The sequence below is a fragment of the Harpia harpyja genome, chromosome 4 (assembly GCF_026419915.1).
Source record: "Harpia harpyja isolate bHarHar1 chromosome 4, bHarHar1 primary haplotype, whole genome shotgun sequence".
Lineage (NCBI taxonomy): Eukaryota > Metazoa > Chordata > Aves > Accipitriformes > Accipitridae > Harpia > Harpia harpyja.
Window position 1 is genome coordinate 85,738,595 of NC_068943.1, and position 19,193 is coordinate 85,757,787.

Genomic DNA, 19,193 nt, shown 5'->3' on the forward strand with positions numbered 1-19,193 from the left:
GGGTGCAGCCACCCAGCACCCCGACTGCGGGTGCTCCCCTCCGTGCCGCCCAGCCTCGCCGCCCCTGCAGTCCCCGTGAGTCAGAGGGCACATTCCTGGGGCAGGAGGGGACGTGCGCTGCAGGGACAGGCCGGCTGCATCATCCCCTCTTGCTCCCACGCCTGGGGCTGGGGCGGCCCAGCTCCAAGCTGAAACTTGTCTATCAGTAATTACAGGGGAGATGAGGACTTCAGAGGATTTACATTCCTCTCGGGCCACACCTGGGAAAACTTTCACCATCAGCCAGTTCCTGAGAAATAACTTTCCACCTGCGCAGCCCAGCCACAGCCCTGCCCGGGGGGGGAGGCTGGTGGGCTCAGGGAACAGGGGGGCTCCTGCCAGCCCCCTCTCAGGTTTGTCCTGGGTGCTGTAGGCACCCCTGTCCCCTCTCTTGCTGCCCCAGGAGCTCCCGCAGGCTCCGGGGGGGGCTGGTGCCTTTGTTCCCTGTGCAGCTCAGTGCCTGACACAGCTGGGGTCCGACTGCGCTTCCCCGGGGGGTCAAAGCCTGTGGGTCGTGGTGACTGGAAGCTGGGGGGTTTGCACCGGCGTCCCCAAGAGATTGGAACCTCATGGGTGGCCAGCCAGGCCCTTCGCCTTCGCTTTGGCTGGGGACAGCTCCCTGGTGACTGCCTGGGACCCGGGGCTCAGACCCAGGGCTTTTGTGAGGGATGGGGGGACTCGTGGGACTCACTGGGGCAGGGGGCCGTGTCTGCTCGGGGCACTTGTGCCTGCCCACGGCCAGTGTTCCCCAAATTACAGACAGGGCTGGACCCGCCGAGCCCCTTTGGACACAACGCATCCCTCCCAGCTGCTAAAGCAGTGTGGAAGGACCTGAACCCCTCCTGTCCCTCATGAACACAGAGACACGCAGGCAGCCAGTTCCCCAAGCCAGCTTTGACACGCAGCCCTTGCCAGAGCCGCCTGCTTTGTCCTCCTCCAGCCACCACCGTGTTTCCCACCCTGTGCCGATGACCCAGCGGCGAGACCACTGTGGGATCGCTGGGACTGCTGTCCTGCTGCTGGCCCTCTCTGGTGTGTGCTGCAGCAGCCTGCGCTGAGCACCAGCAAATGCTGTTGCAGGAACGTGAGCATTACTGCAGCAAGTCTCTCTGCCCAGCACCCGTCCGTGGCTTACTGGCAAGATCAGGGATGTGGTTCACACCAGCCGGGCCAGCGTGGCAGACGGCGCAGAGCCGGCACTGCCAGCCAGGCAGCAATCCCTTTGTGTCCTGCAGCACGGGACCTGGGAGTTGGGGCTCCATGCACCACGCTGTGTGGGTCCCACGGCATGGGGCTGCCCCGCGCTCAGACTGCGGTTCCCTGCCTGCATCCCCTCCCCGTGTCCCTCGCTCTGCATCCAGTCCGATGACCAACCCTGCCGGGGTTTGGGGCATCGGCTTTGCAGGGTCCCGAGCCTTTGGGCTGCAGCCTGGCAGGGAGGCGGGGGGGAAACGGGGACCATTTTGGCCTCCACCACCTCCCAGGAGCTGCTGGGAACAGGCAGCGTCAGCAGAGCACCAAGTCCAAGGTGTTTTGCAAGCAGGAGGGAGCGGGTGGTTCCCTATTAGGCGGCACGGCGGCGGCATCTCCCCGGGGCGGTGGGGCGGCACACCAGGGCGGCGGCGCTGACTCGGGAGATGGGAACGGGCCGGCAGGCCCCCGCCTCGCTAATCGCAGCCCGGCGTTGGGCGTGGGGGGCAAGCCACGGCAGGGTGGCCGTGTCAGCTGAAGCAACACCGGGATGACACGCCTGAAATTCACCCCATCGCCCGCCAGCCCCGGGTGGGAGGAGGGGGGGGGCTGTGTGCTGGGGGGCCGCTGGACAGCCTCCGGCCCCTGGGTTGTGTTTGCTTCCAGTGAGACCGATGGGCTCAGAAAGAGCCCCTGGACAGGGAGGGCTGCGGGGGTATTTATTCCTGCTCCTGCTTAAGGAGCAAAGGCAAAGACTGAAATTCAGCTGGAGCCTGTCCCGGAGCAGGAGGGCGATGGGGGACCGGGGAGCAGGGCAGCGTCCCCACCTCCGACCTCAGCCCCACGGGGTTTCGCCCAAACGCAGCCCCAGCCTGGCGAGAACCTGCTGCCGGGCTGGGGTGCCGCGGCTGAGGGGCCAACACCAGCCCCGGCACCCGGACCCTGGGCTTCCCTGCACCCCCCCAAAACCCGCTCAATGCACCAGCCCTTCCTCACACCAGGCTGCCATGCCTCTACCTGCCGGTGGCACAGGCGCAGCAAAATCTGCAGCAGAGCTGCTTGCGAAAAGGCAACGGCTCCATCTTGACCTGGTTTTCCCGGGAAGCCCCATGCCACGCGGTGAGCACGGTGGCTGTCGGGAAGGCTGAGCACGTGGCGGCTGAGCAGCGCCGTTACGGCAATGCCTGTGCTCGGGGGCTGCAGAAACATCCCCCTGCAGAGAGAGGGGCTTTGGGGGCAGATACAGATGGAGCAGCCAGGAGGGTCCAGCCCTCGTCGCTGCCTGCAGATGCCTCGGTGAGGGGAGCTGGGGGGATTCAGGGTCCCCCGGGGAGGGCACATCCCTGGTGTCATCTCTGGGGTGCTGCTGCTGGGTGATGCCCGGCAGGTCTGCAGGCAATGGGTGCTTGGCTCCCTGACGTCTCGTAACCAAAAGAAGGAGCTGTGGCCGAGCTGTTTTCCAGCTGGACGCCCAAGGCAAGCCCGCCAAGGCTTCCCTGTCCCCCTGCCAGGCCAGCACACACTGGCTGCCAAGATAAAGGGCCTGAGCAGCTCGGTGCTGCCTGGTGCCATGGAACGAGCTAAACACACTGCTCTTGCACCCTCGGGCTACCAGGAGAGCCCCAGGCAGCAGCAGAACATGGCAGCAAACCTGAGCTGTGGCTCCAGCCTTTGCAGCCACGATGTCCCAAAGGATCTCAGGCACCCCAGGGCCTGGCATCCCTGAAAGTGTCCCTCTGCCACTGTAACCTGTGCTCTCTGCAGCCCGGCTGTGCCCACAAAGCTCCCCCTTCCCCGGGGCCAGCCTGTCCCCATCAGGTCTGGGCTTTGGGGGGCCACAGCACTGGGACCCCAGAGTGTGGCCGGCCCTGCTGCCGGCTCCCATCCTAGCTGGGCAGGGCGGGTGCCACGGCCAAATGTTTTGTAAGAGGCAAATCTCTGCAACGTCAGGCGTCCTGCCAGGATGGGGCAGCCAGGGCTGGGCTCTGCCAGCCCTGTGGAAAGGAGGGCTGGCCCGCGGCCAGTGTTTGGCCCTGAGGGAGTTGATGTGTGTAGGCAGGGATGAGTGTGCCTGGCCGTGGGGCAGGGAAGGGGCAGGGCTGAGGCTGGAAGTGCGTGGGGACCTGCTCACACCCCTCGCAGGTTTTGCCTTGTAAGTGAAATACGAACTGGAGCAAGGCAGATGCTGACCAAGGTGTTTGGCCTGACCTGACCCTTCTCTCTGCTCGAGTCAGCAGAGCAGGGACAGCTGGGCTCTGCCTTGTGCCCGCCATTTCTGCTGCTGTTACCCCAAAAATCTCCTGTCCCTTTAGCCCCGGGGCAGCGAGAGGTGGATTCAGCGCGGTGTCCTCTCCCTGTCACACCAGGGCAGGGTAGGATGCCTGAGCTGTTTGCAAACCGGGCTGGTCGCATGGCAGGGCTGATTCCTCCCTCAGCAGGAGCAGGAGGGTAACCCCCAGCCTGGGCTGAGATGGACGGAGCAGTGCAAAGCAGGCAGCAACGCTCCGGGGAGGGAAGGGGCTGCTCCTCTCGTGGGTCTTGGAGCCCCCCGGACGTGTGGGGAGAGCTGCACAGCAAGGGTCTTCCCCTCTGCCCTTGCCGTGCTGTAACAGGGGATTCTGCTTTGATCCCTGCTGTGCAAGGCAGCATGCGGCCACGCGTGGGGCACCTGGGAGGAGGGTCTCACCGCTCTTCCCAGTGCATTCAGGGTATCCCCATAGCTGGGCACCCAGCATTGCAGGAAAGGGCCCAGATTGGGCTGTCTTGTGTCCACGGACATCACCAGTGCTGGTACTGGTGCTAGTAGTGAGCTCCCACACACCAGGAGCCCAGCTCAGCAGGGCCCTGCCTGGCCCACAAGACTTCTGGCCCTTCCCAGGGTCTCTCCATGGCCCAAATTCTCTCCCTGGCATGGAGCAGGGAGCTTCCTCTGGGCTCGGGTGAAGCTGCCTGGCTCAGCCAGAGTGAAGGGGGAAGATGCGAGCAGGGGGGGCTGAAAGGCAGGACTGCCACATTGCCCCTACCCAGCTGAACGGAGGGAGGCAGGGCCAGAGCCATGGAGGGCAGAAGCAGTGGGAGACGAGTTATATCCCTGGCTGGACCCCCGTGTCCCAGGCTGTTCCTCTGCCGCACTGGCCAGCCCCGCAAAAGTGCAGCAAGGGAGCCGGCGGGAGCTGAGCCCGGCACCTTTGCCCCTTCCCACAGCACCCGGAGCAGCTCTCTGTCCCAACAGCGTGGCCCAGGTGTGACGAACTGCAGAAAAGCAGGACGTGCCTGGCAAGAGCACGTTTGCTGGCGTGTGCAAACAGGACGTGCCGGGGCCGACACGCAGAGGTGCCGTGCAGGGGCAATCCCTCCCTCTGCCCCGGCACAACCGCGTGCCGAGGCTCTGAGTCAGGCCAGTGCTGGCTGCACCTGGTGCCGGCAGCGCCGCGCTCCTGTCCTCCATCAGGAGAGACTGAATGGAAAAACCTGTCATGGCTCTCCCTGTCCCGGCTCCTCGAGCTGCCTGGTCTGGGCCCCTCCACTGCGGAAAACCCTTCGGACTTGCTTCCCATCACTAAGCAGGGGGAGAGCAGCCGTGGATGGCCCCAGAGATGTCTCTGGGGACAGTGTGGCCCACGCACAGGGGGTCACTGTGTCTCAGAGCAGCGGCTCTGCTCTCCACCAGACACCCACAGAGCCACTGGGGACCCCGGGAAGCCCTGGCAGGGTCTGCACTGCCCAGGAACAGTCCATACCGAGCCCGCATCTGCTTCAGTGCAAACCTCCTGCAGCCCCGTGGGCAGAGCAAGACCAGGCAGAGCTGAACAGACTGCTGGCGTGCTGAGAGCTGGGCACGAGAGCAGGCAGCGTGCTGGCCGGGGGAGCTGCTCCCACCCTTCCCAGTCCCTGCGATCGCTGCTGCCATATCAGGTTTGCTCCAGGCTGATGCCAAGTCCCCAAGTGAGGGCTGGGGCTGTCCGGGCCCTGGTGACCCTGACAAGGTGGACGTTTATTTGATGTTTTCCCTGTGATGTGGGCGCTGAGCACTGCGTGCACGGGGACCTCAATCTCTGCTGGGGGGAATCCCTGTGGGTGCAGGACAGGCCTCATCCTGGCCCCGTAGGAACAACACGGGAACTGGCCGGGGCTGCAGCAGAGGCTACAGCACCCCTTCTCTGCAGGAAACCCATGGGATCCCCTAGCCCCCCAGACAACCCTCCCTGGGACAACCCCCCCCATGCAGGAGCTGGGCCCAAGCCCAGAGGGACAGAGCAGCTCGGGCTGCAGCCCCCCACCCCACTGGGGCTTCCTAGCGCCCAGCCGGTGGGCACGGCGTGGGGCCGGCCATGGGGACGTTCCCAGCCAGGGAAGGGGGAAGCTGCGTTGCCCCCCATCGCTTGTGCACAAGTGCAGGCAAGGAGAGAGGCTGAGCTGGGCTGTGAGCCAGGCTTGTGAGCCAGGCTTGTGCCTGCTCGCCAGCCCCAGCAGCTTGGCTGGGCTGGGCTGAGCCCTGGTGCCTAGAGCTCTCCTGGCACCTCGCGGAGAGGAGAGGTTTCACAGCCGGTGCTGGGAAAGGCAAAGGCTGAGCAGTGGGGAGGAAAGCCCCTGTCAGGGGAAGAGGGAGCTGAGCAGTGGGAGGGAAGGTGAAAAAACACCATTAGAAAGCAGTAATTGCAATACACCCGGAGCCAAATTGGTGGCTGGGGGCCACTGGGTTAGACAAGAATCAGGGCATGCCCACAGACGGCCCTTGCTGTGCCGTTGCGGGGGAGAGGGCTGTGCCGAGATGGTGCGGCGTTGAGAGGGATGCATCTGAAATCCTCCTTTAAAAGTCTGTGTTACAGCATGGCCAGCGCCTCCATCCCAGGAGCATCCTACAGATGGGTATCACGGAGACCATCCTGCAGGCCACAGCCCTGACCTCAGGTGGGCAGGGATCAGTTGACTTGCTCAGTAAGTGAACACTTCCAGGGTTTGCAAATTTTGGGACGAATAGCCAGGAATAGCTGTGTAAGGAAAGGGAATGTGGTACTTGAGCAAATAGTCTAGGATTCCCTGCGCTGCCTCTGGCCCTGTGACAGCTGGGCTCACCCTGGCCATGCCTCAGCTCTTTCTAGGAGCAAGTTAATCACCAGGGCTGACGTCTGTCAGCGCCGCCTTCGCTGATTAATGGGATCAAATACTGTACGTCAAAAATCCGGCTCATCCTGAATCCAAGTCTGTGCAGTCACACAGAGGCTGTAGGAAGGATGTTAGAGGAGAAAAGCTGGTTTCTAGGAATGTCCTAGCCCGGAGGGCATTTCTGAGCTGCGGGAGAAGCAGTAAAGCAAAATGCCAGGACGATTCCTATCTTTCCGCTAGGCTTCCCAGGTGTATTGGAGGGGCACCAAGATCCCCCACCTCAGAGCACAGGGTGAAATGGCCTTGCAGGACTCAAAAGCGAGAAACCTGCCATAACCCAGGGCTGGTTGCCCACCCAGGAGTACCCGTGAGCACCTGCAACCACTGTTGCAGGACCCCCCCCCCCACACACACAGGGTTGAGCTGCATCACCCCAGGGTCGCCGACCCCTCATGTCACACAGACGTAGGTGCACGTGGGAGCGTTTCCACCTAAAATCCTCGGGTCTAGCAGGAGTGCCGGTGCTGGGCAGCCCCTGCCCTCGCCATCAGCATGTTTCCTCGTTGCAGGGGCCCTCTACGCTCTGTGTGTACCACTCGCTGCTGAGGGACAAGGTGGTTTCCAGAAGCCACCCCCAGCCCAAAACATGACTGCAGAGCCGTGCCTTTGATTGAGGGATGGTAACGCAGGTGTCACAGGACACAGACTGCTCTGGCCCCTCTCCGCTCCTCCTGCTGACCCTAAAACAAACCTGGCAGCTCACCAGGCATTGCCATGGCCCCACGCACTGGGATTTTCCTGTGCACAGAGCTAGCGTTCAGCCTAGAGAGGACGGAGGGAGATGATTATTTGCCAGGCACCGGGCATAGAAGAAACGGCAGCAACTCCGTGCTACCTGCTGAGATGCTTTTGCAAAAGCGATCAGCATTGCCACCTGGTGGGGAGCCCGGGACAAACGTCTCCCTGGGAGGAGGCAGCTCCTCGGGCAGGCAGGGAGGCAGGAGCAGGTCGGGACAGAGCACCCAAAGATGGACAGAGGTGAGAAGGGTGCAGGCGGCTCAGACCCGGTGCCCAGCTGAAGCCACCCCGAGACTGCAGGTGCCTGCTCTGAATCCTGCTCTAAAGGACGAAAAATGGATGTTAACATTTCCCTGATAGCGTTCAGCCCGTCACCAGCGATGGGCTTAGCTCTGGTGTCTAACACACGCTCGCCTCTTTTGGTATTTTACCAAAGGCTCTGGGGGTCCAGTGGCGAGGATACAAACCGGGATGTATCGTATGGACACTGTGAATCTGCAACGACGCTGATAAATTGACTCTCTGGGGTGTCCTGGGCATCCTGGCTCAGCCGAGAGACCAGTCTGCCCACCAGCAGACGTAAGACAGGAGGTACCAATGACTCTGTTCAAGTGTTTGGCATTGAATACGATAAACAGTCCCTTTGCTGTAGTAAGGACTTTGAAATGCCTCCAGCAGAAAGATGCAGTGTAAATCTCTAATTGCTTCTCTGCTGTCTGGATACACCACCATGTGGCTGCTAGAGACTGTTCCTTTTCTGGGAGAGAAGGAAAATCTGATCAGAAAAAGAGGAGAGAGAAGAGACATCTGCTTGTTCACGATGGTTGTGGAGCAAATTCACATTTTAATGAAAATTTAAGCCAGTTCTCCAGCTGATCTGTCACATACGGACATACAAAAGTGACAGATGCTTTAGAAACACCAGAGAGACACTGAAATGCAGCAACGCAAATTATTCCTTCTACCTAGTGCAAAATAAACAATTTGCCTTTATCTTAAATAAAACCCCCAAGAATGATGCAACATCTAAACCATGTAATGGCTGCCAGGACCCACAGATGGCAGCACACCCAGATGCCAATAATCTGTCAAAAATACATAGTATTTCAGAGATGGCTCCCAAAGCAGGGCAGGAACACCTACACAGTGAGAGCTGAGGCCGCAGGAGATCTAAAAGGAGCTGATAAGCTCTGGGATAAATGATCCACAGCCCAACAGATGCAACGCAATAGACCTGTGTCTCCCTGGGGGCAATATTCCCACTCCATCTGCAGCTCTAACTAGCTCCCAGAGGAGAGTTTACGCTCCATCTGGTTCTCTATGGCTTTTGACCCCATTAATTGTGTAGGAGATTTACTGTTCTTCATATCTGGGGTTTCAGTGTATTTTTAGAACATGTAATACATCTTTGAGCTGGATGCGATGTTCAGCTGCCAGCAGCCCCTGCTCCGCATTGTGCTGAGCCAGTGCTGGGAGACACTCGTCAGTTTGCAAGGGGCTTTTAGCCACGCAGCAGGCACCAGGAAAGCGATAAATTGTCTTTCTTTAGCAGCTCATACTGAAAACTGAGACCCAGGCTCCTGGCCCCCAAATTAGGAGTCAGAAGCAGGATTAAACGCATGTATTCTTCAAGTACGTTCGGTCACATCTCCAGCCACAGGGCTTCGAGGCAAGGACCAGACCTGAGATCACCAGTTCCCACTGACCAGGGCTCTGAGGCAGTGACCAGCAGCTTCGCCCAGCAGCACAGGCTGTAAGCCAGCAGCTGACGTGGTCCCTGAAGGACCCCCCGCTCCAGGTCACATTTGGGCTCCTTGCTCTGCTGAGCTGACTCCCGACAACACCTTTGCCTCAGCACGTTACAGAAGGCCAGAGACTGCCCCGTCCAAGTGCCGTGACCAGGGTTACTGGGATGTCCCAACCATGCCAGGCCGTCGTGATCCCCCAGCCGTGCAGCACAGCCGGGAACCAGGGAGGTGATGAGCCGATGCCAGCAACGCTGCACCAGCCATTCAGGACAGACAGTGAAGAGGGACTGAGTTTACCCTGCAAGGAGGACTCAAGTTTGCCAAGGTCTGAGTGAGTTGAAATGCAGTAAGGGCAAGGGGGCTTGTTTCACACGTTTAAAGAGAAAAAAGCTTCCTTTTCTGGCAGATTCAGGTGACACCTTTAGCATTTCCCTTTGGCATCAAAGAGCCCCCAGGCCCTCTCTCAAGAACATCGTGTTCTCCAGCACCATGGTGTCCTCAGAGCATCTCCCTGCCAAGCAGCCTTGGAAAACGAGTACAGAAGCCCTATTTCTGTCTGCATATGGCTCTCTACTTGCTTCAAGTGTGGCTGTCATCGTGGTGACAGCTGAGTGACAAAACATACGTCCACAGACAAGCTCTCCACACTGAGTCTGAGTCTTCTCAGGCCTGAGCTCGTAGAGAAGCCATCCACGAAGCACCCATAGCAGTGCAGCTGTGGAGCACGGGGCAGATAAATTGGCCCGTGAGGCCAAACCCAGACTGCGAGGACCCACACAAGGTAACTGGGAACAGGACGCGGCAGTGGCAGCCGCGGGCCGGCAGCTCGGGGGATTCCTGTGTGTTTTGATCATCGGGAGATAAAACCACCTGACCGGCAGAACCCCAGGCCCTCTCCACACGACACGGGCTGGTGAGCAAATGCCTCGTGTGCCCACGGGAGCCCCATGGGCCTGGTCGACGCCTCCGTCTGGCCTTCCGACGGCTTTCGGCCCTCGTGCCGGGCGGACGTGAGGGCCGCGGGGATGCGGCCGACCGAACTGCATCTCGCTGCCGCCAGCTCCCGCTCCCACCCCCGTCCGCAGGGTGCTGCAGCCGGTCACCACAGCCCGACGACTGCAGCTCTGCCGAGGGGCATGGAGCGGGCCCGGCCGGGAGGCAGCCCGACCACCGCGCTGCACAGGGGGTCCCACCCCACCTCGGGGATCCTGCCCCCAAGCACCGTTGCCTCACCCCCGAGGCCTCGTCCCACCCCGGGGATCCCACCCGGCACCCGGCCTTGTGTCACGCACCACCGGGACCGGGCCTCACGCCAGGGCACCGCTCCCCCGGCCCCGCAGCCCGCCGCAGAGCTGGGCCCAGCGGGTCGCCAAGGCGGTGGGGGGGGGGCAGGCAGAGGCCGCGGGCGAGGCCGGCGGCGGGGATCGGGGGGCCGGGGCCGGCGAGGGACCCCCGAGGCCCGGGCACGGCGCGTCCGCAGGCCCCGCCAGGCGCCCGGCGCTCTGCGCATGCGCCGCTCCGTACGACACCCCCACCCACCCACCCGGGCCTCCGCCGCGCATGCGCCCGGCGCTTCTCACGCCAGCCGGGGCGCGGCCGCGCTCGGCCGTGCGGCGTGACGCCCCCCCTCCTCCCCCCCCGTCCCCGCGCGCGTCGGCCAATCGGCGCCCTCGCTTCCCGTGCGTGCTGGCGTCACACGGAGGCGGTATATAAGCGGGCGGCGCCAGTCCCGCCCCCCTGACAGCGTCTCGAGCCGCCGCCGCGAGAGCATCCCCTCCGCCGAGAGCCGCTCGCGCCGCCGCCCACCCCCGCCGCCTCCGCCGCCGCCTCCGCCGCCGCCGACCGCCTCCGCCGAGGGAAGGGAAGCGTATCGTATGTCCGCTATCCAGAACCTCCAACCCTTCGGTGAGGCCCTTTGTGCGGCCGGGGCCGGGCCAGGGCCAGGAGCCGGGGGGGGGGGGCGGGGAGCGGCCTGACGGGCCCCGCCCTGGGTCGGCCCCGCCCCCGTGGCGCAGTTGCTATTCCCGGGGCCGGTTGCGTCAGCCGCGGCGCGCGGGGGTGGGGCGGGGCGTGTGGGCGGGCGGGCCTTGTGTGTGACGGGCGGGCGGGCTGGCCAATGGGGGGCGCGGAGGGGCGGGGCGGTGGCGGGCCGGGGTCTGACGGGCGCTCTCCGCAGACCCCTTTGCTGATGCAAGTAAGGGTGATGACCTGCTCCCTGCCGGCACTGAGGACTACATCCATATAAGGATCCAGCAGCGGAACGGCAGGAAGACCCTCACCACAGTCCAGGGCATCGCGGATGATTACGATAAAAAGAAACTGGTGAAGGCCTTCAAAAAGGTGGGTGCTGCGGTGGGGGGGGCCGGGGGCTGGCGGAGGAGCCCACCCAGCTGGGAGGGGAGTGGGGGGGGGGGGGGGCAGCTCCTTGTCGGCGAGGTTGGAGGGGCTGGGGGGGGGGCCGCCATGGTGTCTGGGAGCGGTGTCGGCAGTTTGTGTCGTACTAAGGAGGGTTTTCTTCGCGTTGTAGAAATTTGCCTGCAATGGTACTGTAATTGAACACCCTGAATATGGAGAAGTGATTCAGTTGCAAGGCGACCAGCGCAAGAACATATGCCAGTTCCTCGTAGAGGTAGGATGCCTTCACTCTGCCGCGCGTGCTAGCTAAATGTTAAACTAAACGTGAGTCTCTGCATTAATAAACTACACAGGCTCCAATTTTCTTAGAAGGGCAGGCTGATGGAGAAAGCTCTTTCTGTTCTTCTTGAAATTCTTGCTTGAGGCAAATACCATCCAGCAAGGCTTTGCAGTCACGGTCTAATCTTCATTCCGTACTTCAGGGAGGAGCAGAAATCTGACAGTTCTACAGCGTCTGCAGCGTAGTCAGCATACGGATGTGCGCAGAGGCCTCTCTGCTTCAGTGTGCTGTAAAGTGCGTTTTCTTTCTTGCAGATTGGACTGGCTAAAGACGACCAGCTGAAAGTCCATGGGTTTTAAGTGCCTGTGGGTCAGTGAAGCTTTATGCAAGAAGATTTCCTTACCATGAAATTCCCATCTGTCCCTTGTCATAAGTTTAAAACCAGCCGGTTTGTGTAATGTAACTCTCTTGGGTCCACTATTCAGTCTGGACTAGTGTAATTCAGTGATGTAATAAACTCACAAGAGCCCATGCTATCTCGTCTTGCTGTCCCTCATTTAACAGAGGTAAATCGGGCATTTGGCATGGTCCAGCCTGCAGCTAAAAGTAACCAGATGTTCCAAGTTAAGCCAAGGGACTCGGCCCGTCAGTCCAGAGACTGTCCGGATTGCTCCTCAGTCCAGCTGCTCTTCCATTCTGATGGACGGTAACTCTGGCGGTGCCTCCTGCGGTCCTACACGGAGCGAGGCACCGAGCGTGAGCCGTGACATGGCATGGGGAGATAGCACCTTCCCTCTAGGCAGTGTTGGCTCCTGGTGGCAGAGGGATTTGGGGAAGCTTGACGATGAACAAGAGGAGTAACTGAAGAGTGACTTCAAGGCTGGATGTCTGCGGTTCAGGCCTGGCAGGTGCCGGTACCCTACAAGCCCCAAGGTACCGGGGGTACTCAAAGGAACCGTTACCTTGGGTTAAACTTTTGACAAGGGATCAATTTTGGACTAATGTAACAAGCATCATTGTAGATAGAGCCACAGAGCTTATGTGTTCTAGCAACTGCTGCCGAATGCCCTGTGAAGTAACAGATTTTTGGTTTCATTTTTAATGTTTTATGTAATGTATTTAAAGTCTTATTTAAATAAAAATGGTTTTCAGAAGCATTTGCTTGGTGGATTCAGTTGCTTTCTCAAGCCAATGTGCCTTGCTCTCCATAAGCAGTGACGGTGGTCAGAGCGGGAGCCTCGTGGGCTTCCCTCCCACCGGTGGGAGCAGCGCTGGGGGGGGGGGGGACATGCAGCCCCGGGGAGCTCTGCGGGGTGCTGGGGAGCGTTTCCCTGTGTGACCTGCTGTGGGAATGGGGAGACAAGCACCCTCGGTGCTGTCTGGGCCGGAGTTGCGGTAAACAGCCTGCGAGTGGGTGGGTGTTGAGTCATTCCCTTCCTGGCCTGGAGTTCCTTAACCCTCGCACCGGGTCTTGTGCTGGTTTTTGTTCCTGTAAGCCTGGCCGGGCTGCTCAGCACTTCTGCTTCCAGCAGAGTCAGACCGCTGGGGTGAGGAGGGGGGGCTTCTGTCACCCAGTGCCAGGCTCTGGTGGGGGCTGAGGGGCCTTTTACCTCTCGCACCTTAGGAGCTCCCCAACAAGCAAGAGCAAAGTCACCTCAGGTAAAACATTGCGTTTTAGAGCAGCTCTGGTTACCGGGGCTGGCAACGCCTTCCGCGGAAAAGCAATGTGAAGCGTACTCTGGTCTGTCAGAAAGGGCGGAGAATGTCCGTGGGTTTCCTTCATCGGGGACCCCCAGCCCCATCCGTCCCGTGGCAGGCGATGCTGCGGCTGCAGCTGTCGGCCTGCCTGCCGCGAGGCCTGCGGTGTTTTGGTGAGGCTCACTTGCCGCCGGCGCGGTGGCGGAAACGCTGGGAGCTGCCTGGATGGCCGCTTGTGCTTCTGGCAGCTCTCTAAGAAGAGAGTCTTGTTTGTTCGCTCGTTGTCTGCAACGACTCTGGTTTTCCACCCCTTTTCCACACGCTGCAGTGCAGCGCTGGGTTCACTTTGCTGCCATTTACTTTCCTGGGAGACTTTGCTCTTGGAAACCAAATTGCCACAATTATGCAAAGCACCTACAAGTGCAGGTGACCTCCAGCCCTGCCCGCACCTCGGAGAGCGAGCGCAGGCAGCGTTGAGGCCGGCAGTCACGCTGGGGCGTGTGTACGTGACTGCAGCCCGATGCAGCACAATCTCCGGTCTGCTTCTGCCTCCAAAATTCAACTTCTCCTGCCTGCGCTGGGGCCTTGCTCAGTGTGTGGAGCCGGGCTTTCTCCCCGCTGGGCTTTGCCGGGCTGCTCGCAGCCATTCAGTCGCAAGAAGGAGGCACCGCTTTTTGGCCCAGCGTGCCTCAGCCAGCACGGACAAGGCTCGGCCAGGAGAGCCAGACCCAGCCAGGCAAAGGCAGATGCCGTAAGTCCTGGCTTTCCTAGGTCCAGCCTGTCGCGGTGCGGCCAGCGCTGGGAGAAGGGACCGGCCCGAGCGCCCGCAGGTCGGGCTGCAAACCTGCGTCAAGGGTCTGCCCGGCCCATGGTGCTGGAGGAAGTGGCCGCTGCATCCCCATCACCCTGACGGCTCATTTGGCCCAGATCGAGCCATTAAGAGCCAGAAATTGCAAAACAATTTGTTTGTTCCTTGTGAAAAACACTCCGCAGCGTGAGCAATCAATCGCTGCGGAGCATGGGGTGTGCCAGGGCGCTGCTGCCTTCCTGCCCATTCAAAGCCCATTTGTTTTGGCGTCGTTGTTTGAGGAGCACCGATAGCGGTCTTTTTGCAAACCGACCGAGTGCCAGGGGCGCGGGCTGACAGCAAAAAGTGCACCGATCCCTGGCATGTCACGCACATGGGTTTTATTGAAGGAGGGAGACAAATGTTCTCTACAAATACAACGAGATGAGGGTAAATACAGGCGAGAGGAACTGTCGATATTGCAAGAAGAGACTGGTGGCGGCAGCGGGGGATTTACTGGGGGGTGCTGGGGCAGGCCGTGCTCGGCAGCAGGGTGTTACTGAGCCTTGGGGTGGGCATCGTGTGCCCGCAGCCAGAGCTCCGGGGTCTGTCACCATGCACAGACAGAGGCAGTGAGCAGTGCCCACCCATTCCACGACACCCCGAAGGTTTTCGGGGTGGGGGGGAAGCTAACAGAGCTGCAGAAATGGGCTGCTCCAGGACGTTTAGGACAAGAGGGATTGGCCTCAAGTTGCGTCAGGGAAGGTTTAGGTTGGATATTAGGAAAAATTTCTTTACTTCAAATTTCAAAGGGTTGTCAGGTATTGGAACAGGCTGTCCAGGAGTCACCATCCCTGGAGTTATTCAAAAAAAAGTGCATAAACAAGGCATTTCAGAACATGGTTTAGTGGGCATGGTTGATGGTTGGACTCGAAGATCTTTTCCAACCTAAATGATTCTATGATTCTATGTGTCCTGGCAAAGGGCACGTCTCCCAGCAGCACATCTGTCCTGGCTGCCTGCTCCACCAAGTCCAAGTGGCTGGAGGCACAGTCCTCTGGGGACCCCCGTGACGCTGGGGGGGGGGCGTCCCCAGCACCAGCGTGCTTGTAACTGGGGGCGAAGATGTCTCGGCTGGTGCCAGCCTGCGGCGGGGCGAGTGCAGCAGCATCAGCCAGAGCCACACAGCAGGGCTGGGCCCCCCCAGACACCCCTGAGCCCCCCCCAGCAGCTGGAGCTGCCCCTCAGCCCCCACACAGAGGGGTCACCTCAGCCACATCATGGTGGCGCGCACACACACACACATATACACATATGTACATGCCTTCTGACAGGGCCAATGGCCCCATAGATTGTCAACATACATGTATGGCTTTATACCTAAATCTACAAGTACGTATACATACACACACACATAGGTGTGTAGATAGATATGTGGCTGTATACATATACACACATATATGTATAATAGATATAGTATAGTAACTATCTCAGTACTCTCTCTCTATATATATATGTACACATATAGCTATAGACACACATAAGCATGCATGTATGTTTATATAGATGGAGACTATATGGGGCAATTGGCCCCAGTGGGGGGTGTCATCTGTCTACATATATATACATATACACACGCGTATGTACATCAATATATACACACACAGTGACACATATATATGTGTGTACATACACGTACATGCCACTGGGGTGAATTGCACCATATAGTCTCCACACATATACATATACACACAGCCAGCCACACACATATATATGTGTGTGTATATACACACACACACAGGGACAAATTACCCCATATAGTCTCCATACATATAAACATAGACGCGTGCACATGTTTGTCTATATCTATAGCCACCTATCTGTAGCCATATGTATACATATGAATATATGTATATATTTAGATAGATGCATAAGATATACACTGTTATCTCTCACAATTATATACATTATGTATATTATCTGTATTTTATATTGTATAGAATGTTATATATTATACTGTATAGTCGCTGTTTATTATATATACATTAAAAGTAGCATATAATTTATCTGCATACATAGTCTATTATAAAATATAATAATAAACATATAATATAAACATCTAATTCTGTGTCTCCATGTGTGTACTATAGTATATTACACCGCCAGGGCCAAGTTCTCCTTATATGTATGTATACCTGTCTATGGCAGTATGTATGTAGATAGCTATGTGTTTGTAGCTACACATATATACTGCTGGGACAAATTGCCCCACATATTCTCCTCCATCCTTATAGACATAGAGGCACATTTGCGCATGTACACCCCCCACCCCCCCGAGCTCTCTGTCAACATCTATAGGTGTCTTTTTATATACTTGTGTCTACAGATACATGTATTTATAGCTATTAAGACCTGTGTGGTTTTTACATAGCAAGATACATGTGCCCCATCATAGAGTTACCATCCATATGAACATATATGCGAGCACATGGTTGTGCATGTGCATACACATACACACACACTCTCTCTCTCTGTCTATAGCTACATCTACAGCTAAATCTGTAGTCTATATAACCATAGGTATATCAGCCTATGTGCGTTTGAGTGTTCAGAGAGAGAGAGAGCGCAAGCACCCACCAGGATGAGCATGCAAGTATATGTACATGTGTACAATTATGTATCTATATATTTATCTCAATATATGGATTTCTCGGGGGGGGTGCACACAGCATGTGTGTACATAGACACATAGATATACATTTATATATATGCATGCACATAACCACGGCCAATTGCCCCATATAGGCTCCATCCACGCATACACACACATATGTGCACATCTATATGTCTAGCTATCAGTCATATCTATAGCTATACCTCCATTTATATCTAGATATAGCTATGCATCTATTATGTGTATGTATAAGCTGTATGCATTTAATTACGTATGTAGTTAGACAGATATAGATCTAAATCACACACACACATATATAGGTATATATGCATACACAGTGCTGTGGCCAATTGCTCCATACAGTTACCTTGCAAATAAACCTACCTACACACACATATACATCTGATGTGTGCTCTCTCTTCCTCTCTCTGTACGTGCACATATAGGTATGTATAGTGATCTATCTATGCATGAATGTCCCTGTGACAGACAGACAAACTGACCGCAGGGGGCCAATTGCCACACACACAGACACCCCCCCCCCCCAGCCCCCAGTTTTATAGCTCTGTCTAGATCTACACCTATGTATACATCTATATATACATCTGCAGATATGACTATATCTTTTAGCTAGTTATACACTCATGTGTATATGTACCTACCTGCATAGGTATCTGCATGTATATATATATGACTCTATATGTATTTCTAATTGTGTGTGTGTATATATACACACACACATGTGGGTGTATAGATATGTATGTATAGGTGCGCATGTTCAGCTAGATAAATAGCTATGCTTTTCTACATATATAAATGCAACCAAGGCCAAGTACCCTCTAGCTAGCTCGATCTAGATTTATGTTTACCTATGTCCATATGTAGCTATAGATGAACATGCATATCTATGTATACAAGTACCTATACATGTATATCTTTGTATATGGACACATGAGTGTGTCTCTATATGAGTATATATGGATCTATCTCTATCAAGGTCTGCATGCATATGTGTGTATATTTATATGTGCATGCACTCTATGCCTATACATATATATATATACACGCACACGTCTATATCTACAGCTACACCTACATATGTTTATACATATCTATACACATACATAGCTGTATGTGTGTATACATTGATCTCTATGTGTGTATGGATAAAATAATACACAAATGTAGATAGGTATGGCCAGATAAAATAGTTACCTGTTTATAGACACACACATACAATCACGGCCAATTGCCTCATATAGTCTCCAGCCGTACGCGTGGATCCACACAGCCACACGGTCCTGCAGCCCTGGAGGTGTGTGTCTGTGAGTGGGTGTGGGTGCACACGTGTGCGCCCGTGGGGCTGCCCCGGGTCTCTGCGGGTGAGTGCGGAGCCGCCCCGGGGTGGGGCAGTCGCGGCAGCGCCTTTAAAAGCGGGGTGAGCCGGGGCTGCCCTGGACCCTGCCGAGCCACCCCGCCGAGCCCTGGGGCCAGCAGGTGAGTCCCGGCGGGGCAGCAGGGACCGGCCGGAGGGGACTTGGGGACCCGCTGGAGAGAGGGATGGAGGGGACTTGGGGACCAGACGAGAAGGATGGAGGGGACTTGGGGACCTGCTGGAGAGAGGGATGGAGGGGACTTGGGGACCAGACGAGAAGGATGGAGGGGACTTGGGGACCTACTGGAGAGAGGGATGGAGGGGACTTGGGGACCAGACGAGAAGGACGGAGGGGACTTGGGGACCCGCTGGGAGAGAGGGATGGAGGGGACTTGGGGACCAGACGAGAAGGACGGAGGGGACTTGGGGACCCGCTGGGAGAGAGGGATGGAGGGGACTTGGGGACCAGACGAGAAGGATGGAGGGGACTTGGGGACCCGCTGGGAGAGAGGGATGGAGGGGACTTGGGGACCTGCTAGGAGGGACAGTGGGGACTTGTGAACTGGCCATGCCCTAGGGACGCGTACCCTGCTCCCCGCATGGATCACACCTTGCTGCAGGCTGAGCCTGTGTCCCCAGTTCGGTGGCTGCAGCCCCTCTGCTCCCCTTCCCCGCTCAGTCTCTCCGCAGCCATGAAGGTGAAGGTGTGCATCGGCCTCATCCTCACCATCATGGCGACCGCCTGCCTGTGCCGGCCCGCGGCAGAAGCACCGGGCGCTGCGGGGGACCCCCGCCAGCTCCCCACCAGCCTGGTCCGGCGGGACTGGCCCGGCTACCTGTCCCAGGAGCAGATGCACCTCATCTCCCAGCTCCTGCCCACCTTCACAGGTACCGGGAGGTGCAGGGTGGGCAGTCGTGAGGGGGGGTGGTCCATAAGGCACAGCCCAGCCCCCCCCCATCCCATGCCAGCCCCCAGCCCGGGGCAGCTCTAACCTGCTGCCCTTGCCCTGGCAGAACTGAGAGACCGCAAGGGCTACGCGCAGGGGGACGAGGGGATGGCGGCCCTGCACGACCACTACTACCCCGACTGGATGGACTTCGGCCGTCGCAGCGCTGAGGAGTCGGTCGATGCCGTGTAGCAC

At 57.9% G+C, this 19,193-nt stretch overlaps 2 protein-coding genes across 2 annotated transcripts; both read left to right on the plus strand.

The window, feature by feature from the left end:
- The first annotated feature begins 10,625 nt into the window (after positions 1-10,625).
- EIF1 (eukaryotic translation initiation factor 1) lies at positions 10,626-12,674 on the plus strand. The gene is made up of 4 exons (XM_052785471.1): positions 10,626-10,787; positions 11,059-11,222; positions 11,410-11,511; positions 11,832-12,674. Exons 1-4 carry the CDS (start codon positions 10,757-10,759, stop codon positions 11,874-11,876), a joined length of 342 nt encoding a protein of 113 aa, XP_052641431.1. The 5' UTR covers positions 10,626-10,756; the 3' UTR covers positions 11,877-12,674.
- A 6,041-nt stretch (positions 12,675-18,715) lies between these two features.
- LOC128140788 (gastrin/cholecystokinin-like peptide) lies at positions 18,716-19,190 on the plus strand. Its single transcript, XM_052785052.1, has 2 exons — positions 18,716-18,939; positions 19,066-19,190. Exons 1-2 carry the CDS (start codon positions 18,744-18,746, stop codon positions 19,188-19,190), a joined length of 321 nt encoding a protein of 106 aa, XP_052641012.1. The 5' UTR covers positions 18,716-18,743.
- Positions 19,191-19,193: the final 3 nt, after the last annotated feature.

Bases quoted from the DNA above. Each gene is read 5' to 3' on its own strand.
- EIF1 (XM_052785471.1), top strand. From the start codon at position 10,757: ATGTCCGCTATCCAGAACCTCCAACCCTTCG. The intron at 11,223-11,409 runs GTGGGTGCTGCG...TTCGCGTTGTAG, and splicing joins TGGTGAAGGCCTTCAAAAAG to AAATTTGCCTGCAATGGTAC. The intron at 11,512-11,831 runs GTAGGATGCCTT...TCTTTCTTGCAG, and splicing joins TATGCCAGTTCCTCGTAGAG to ATTGGACTGGCTAAAGACGA.
- LOC128140788 (XM_052785052.1), top strand. From the start codon at position 18,744: ATGAAGGTGAAGGTGTGCATCGGCCTCATCCTCACCATCATGGCGACC. The intron at 18,940-19,065 runs GTACCGGGAGGT...TTGCCCTGGCAG, and splicing joins GCTCCTGCCCACCTTCACAG to AACTGAGAGACCGCAAGGGC.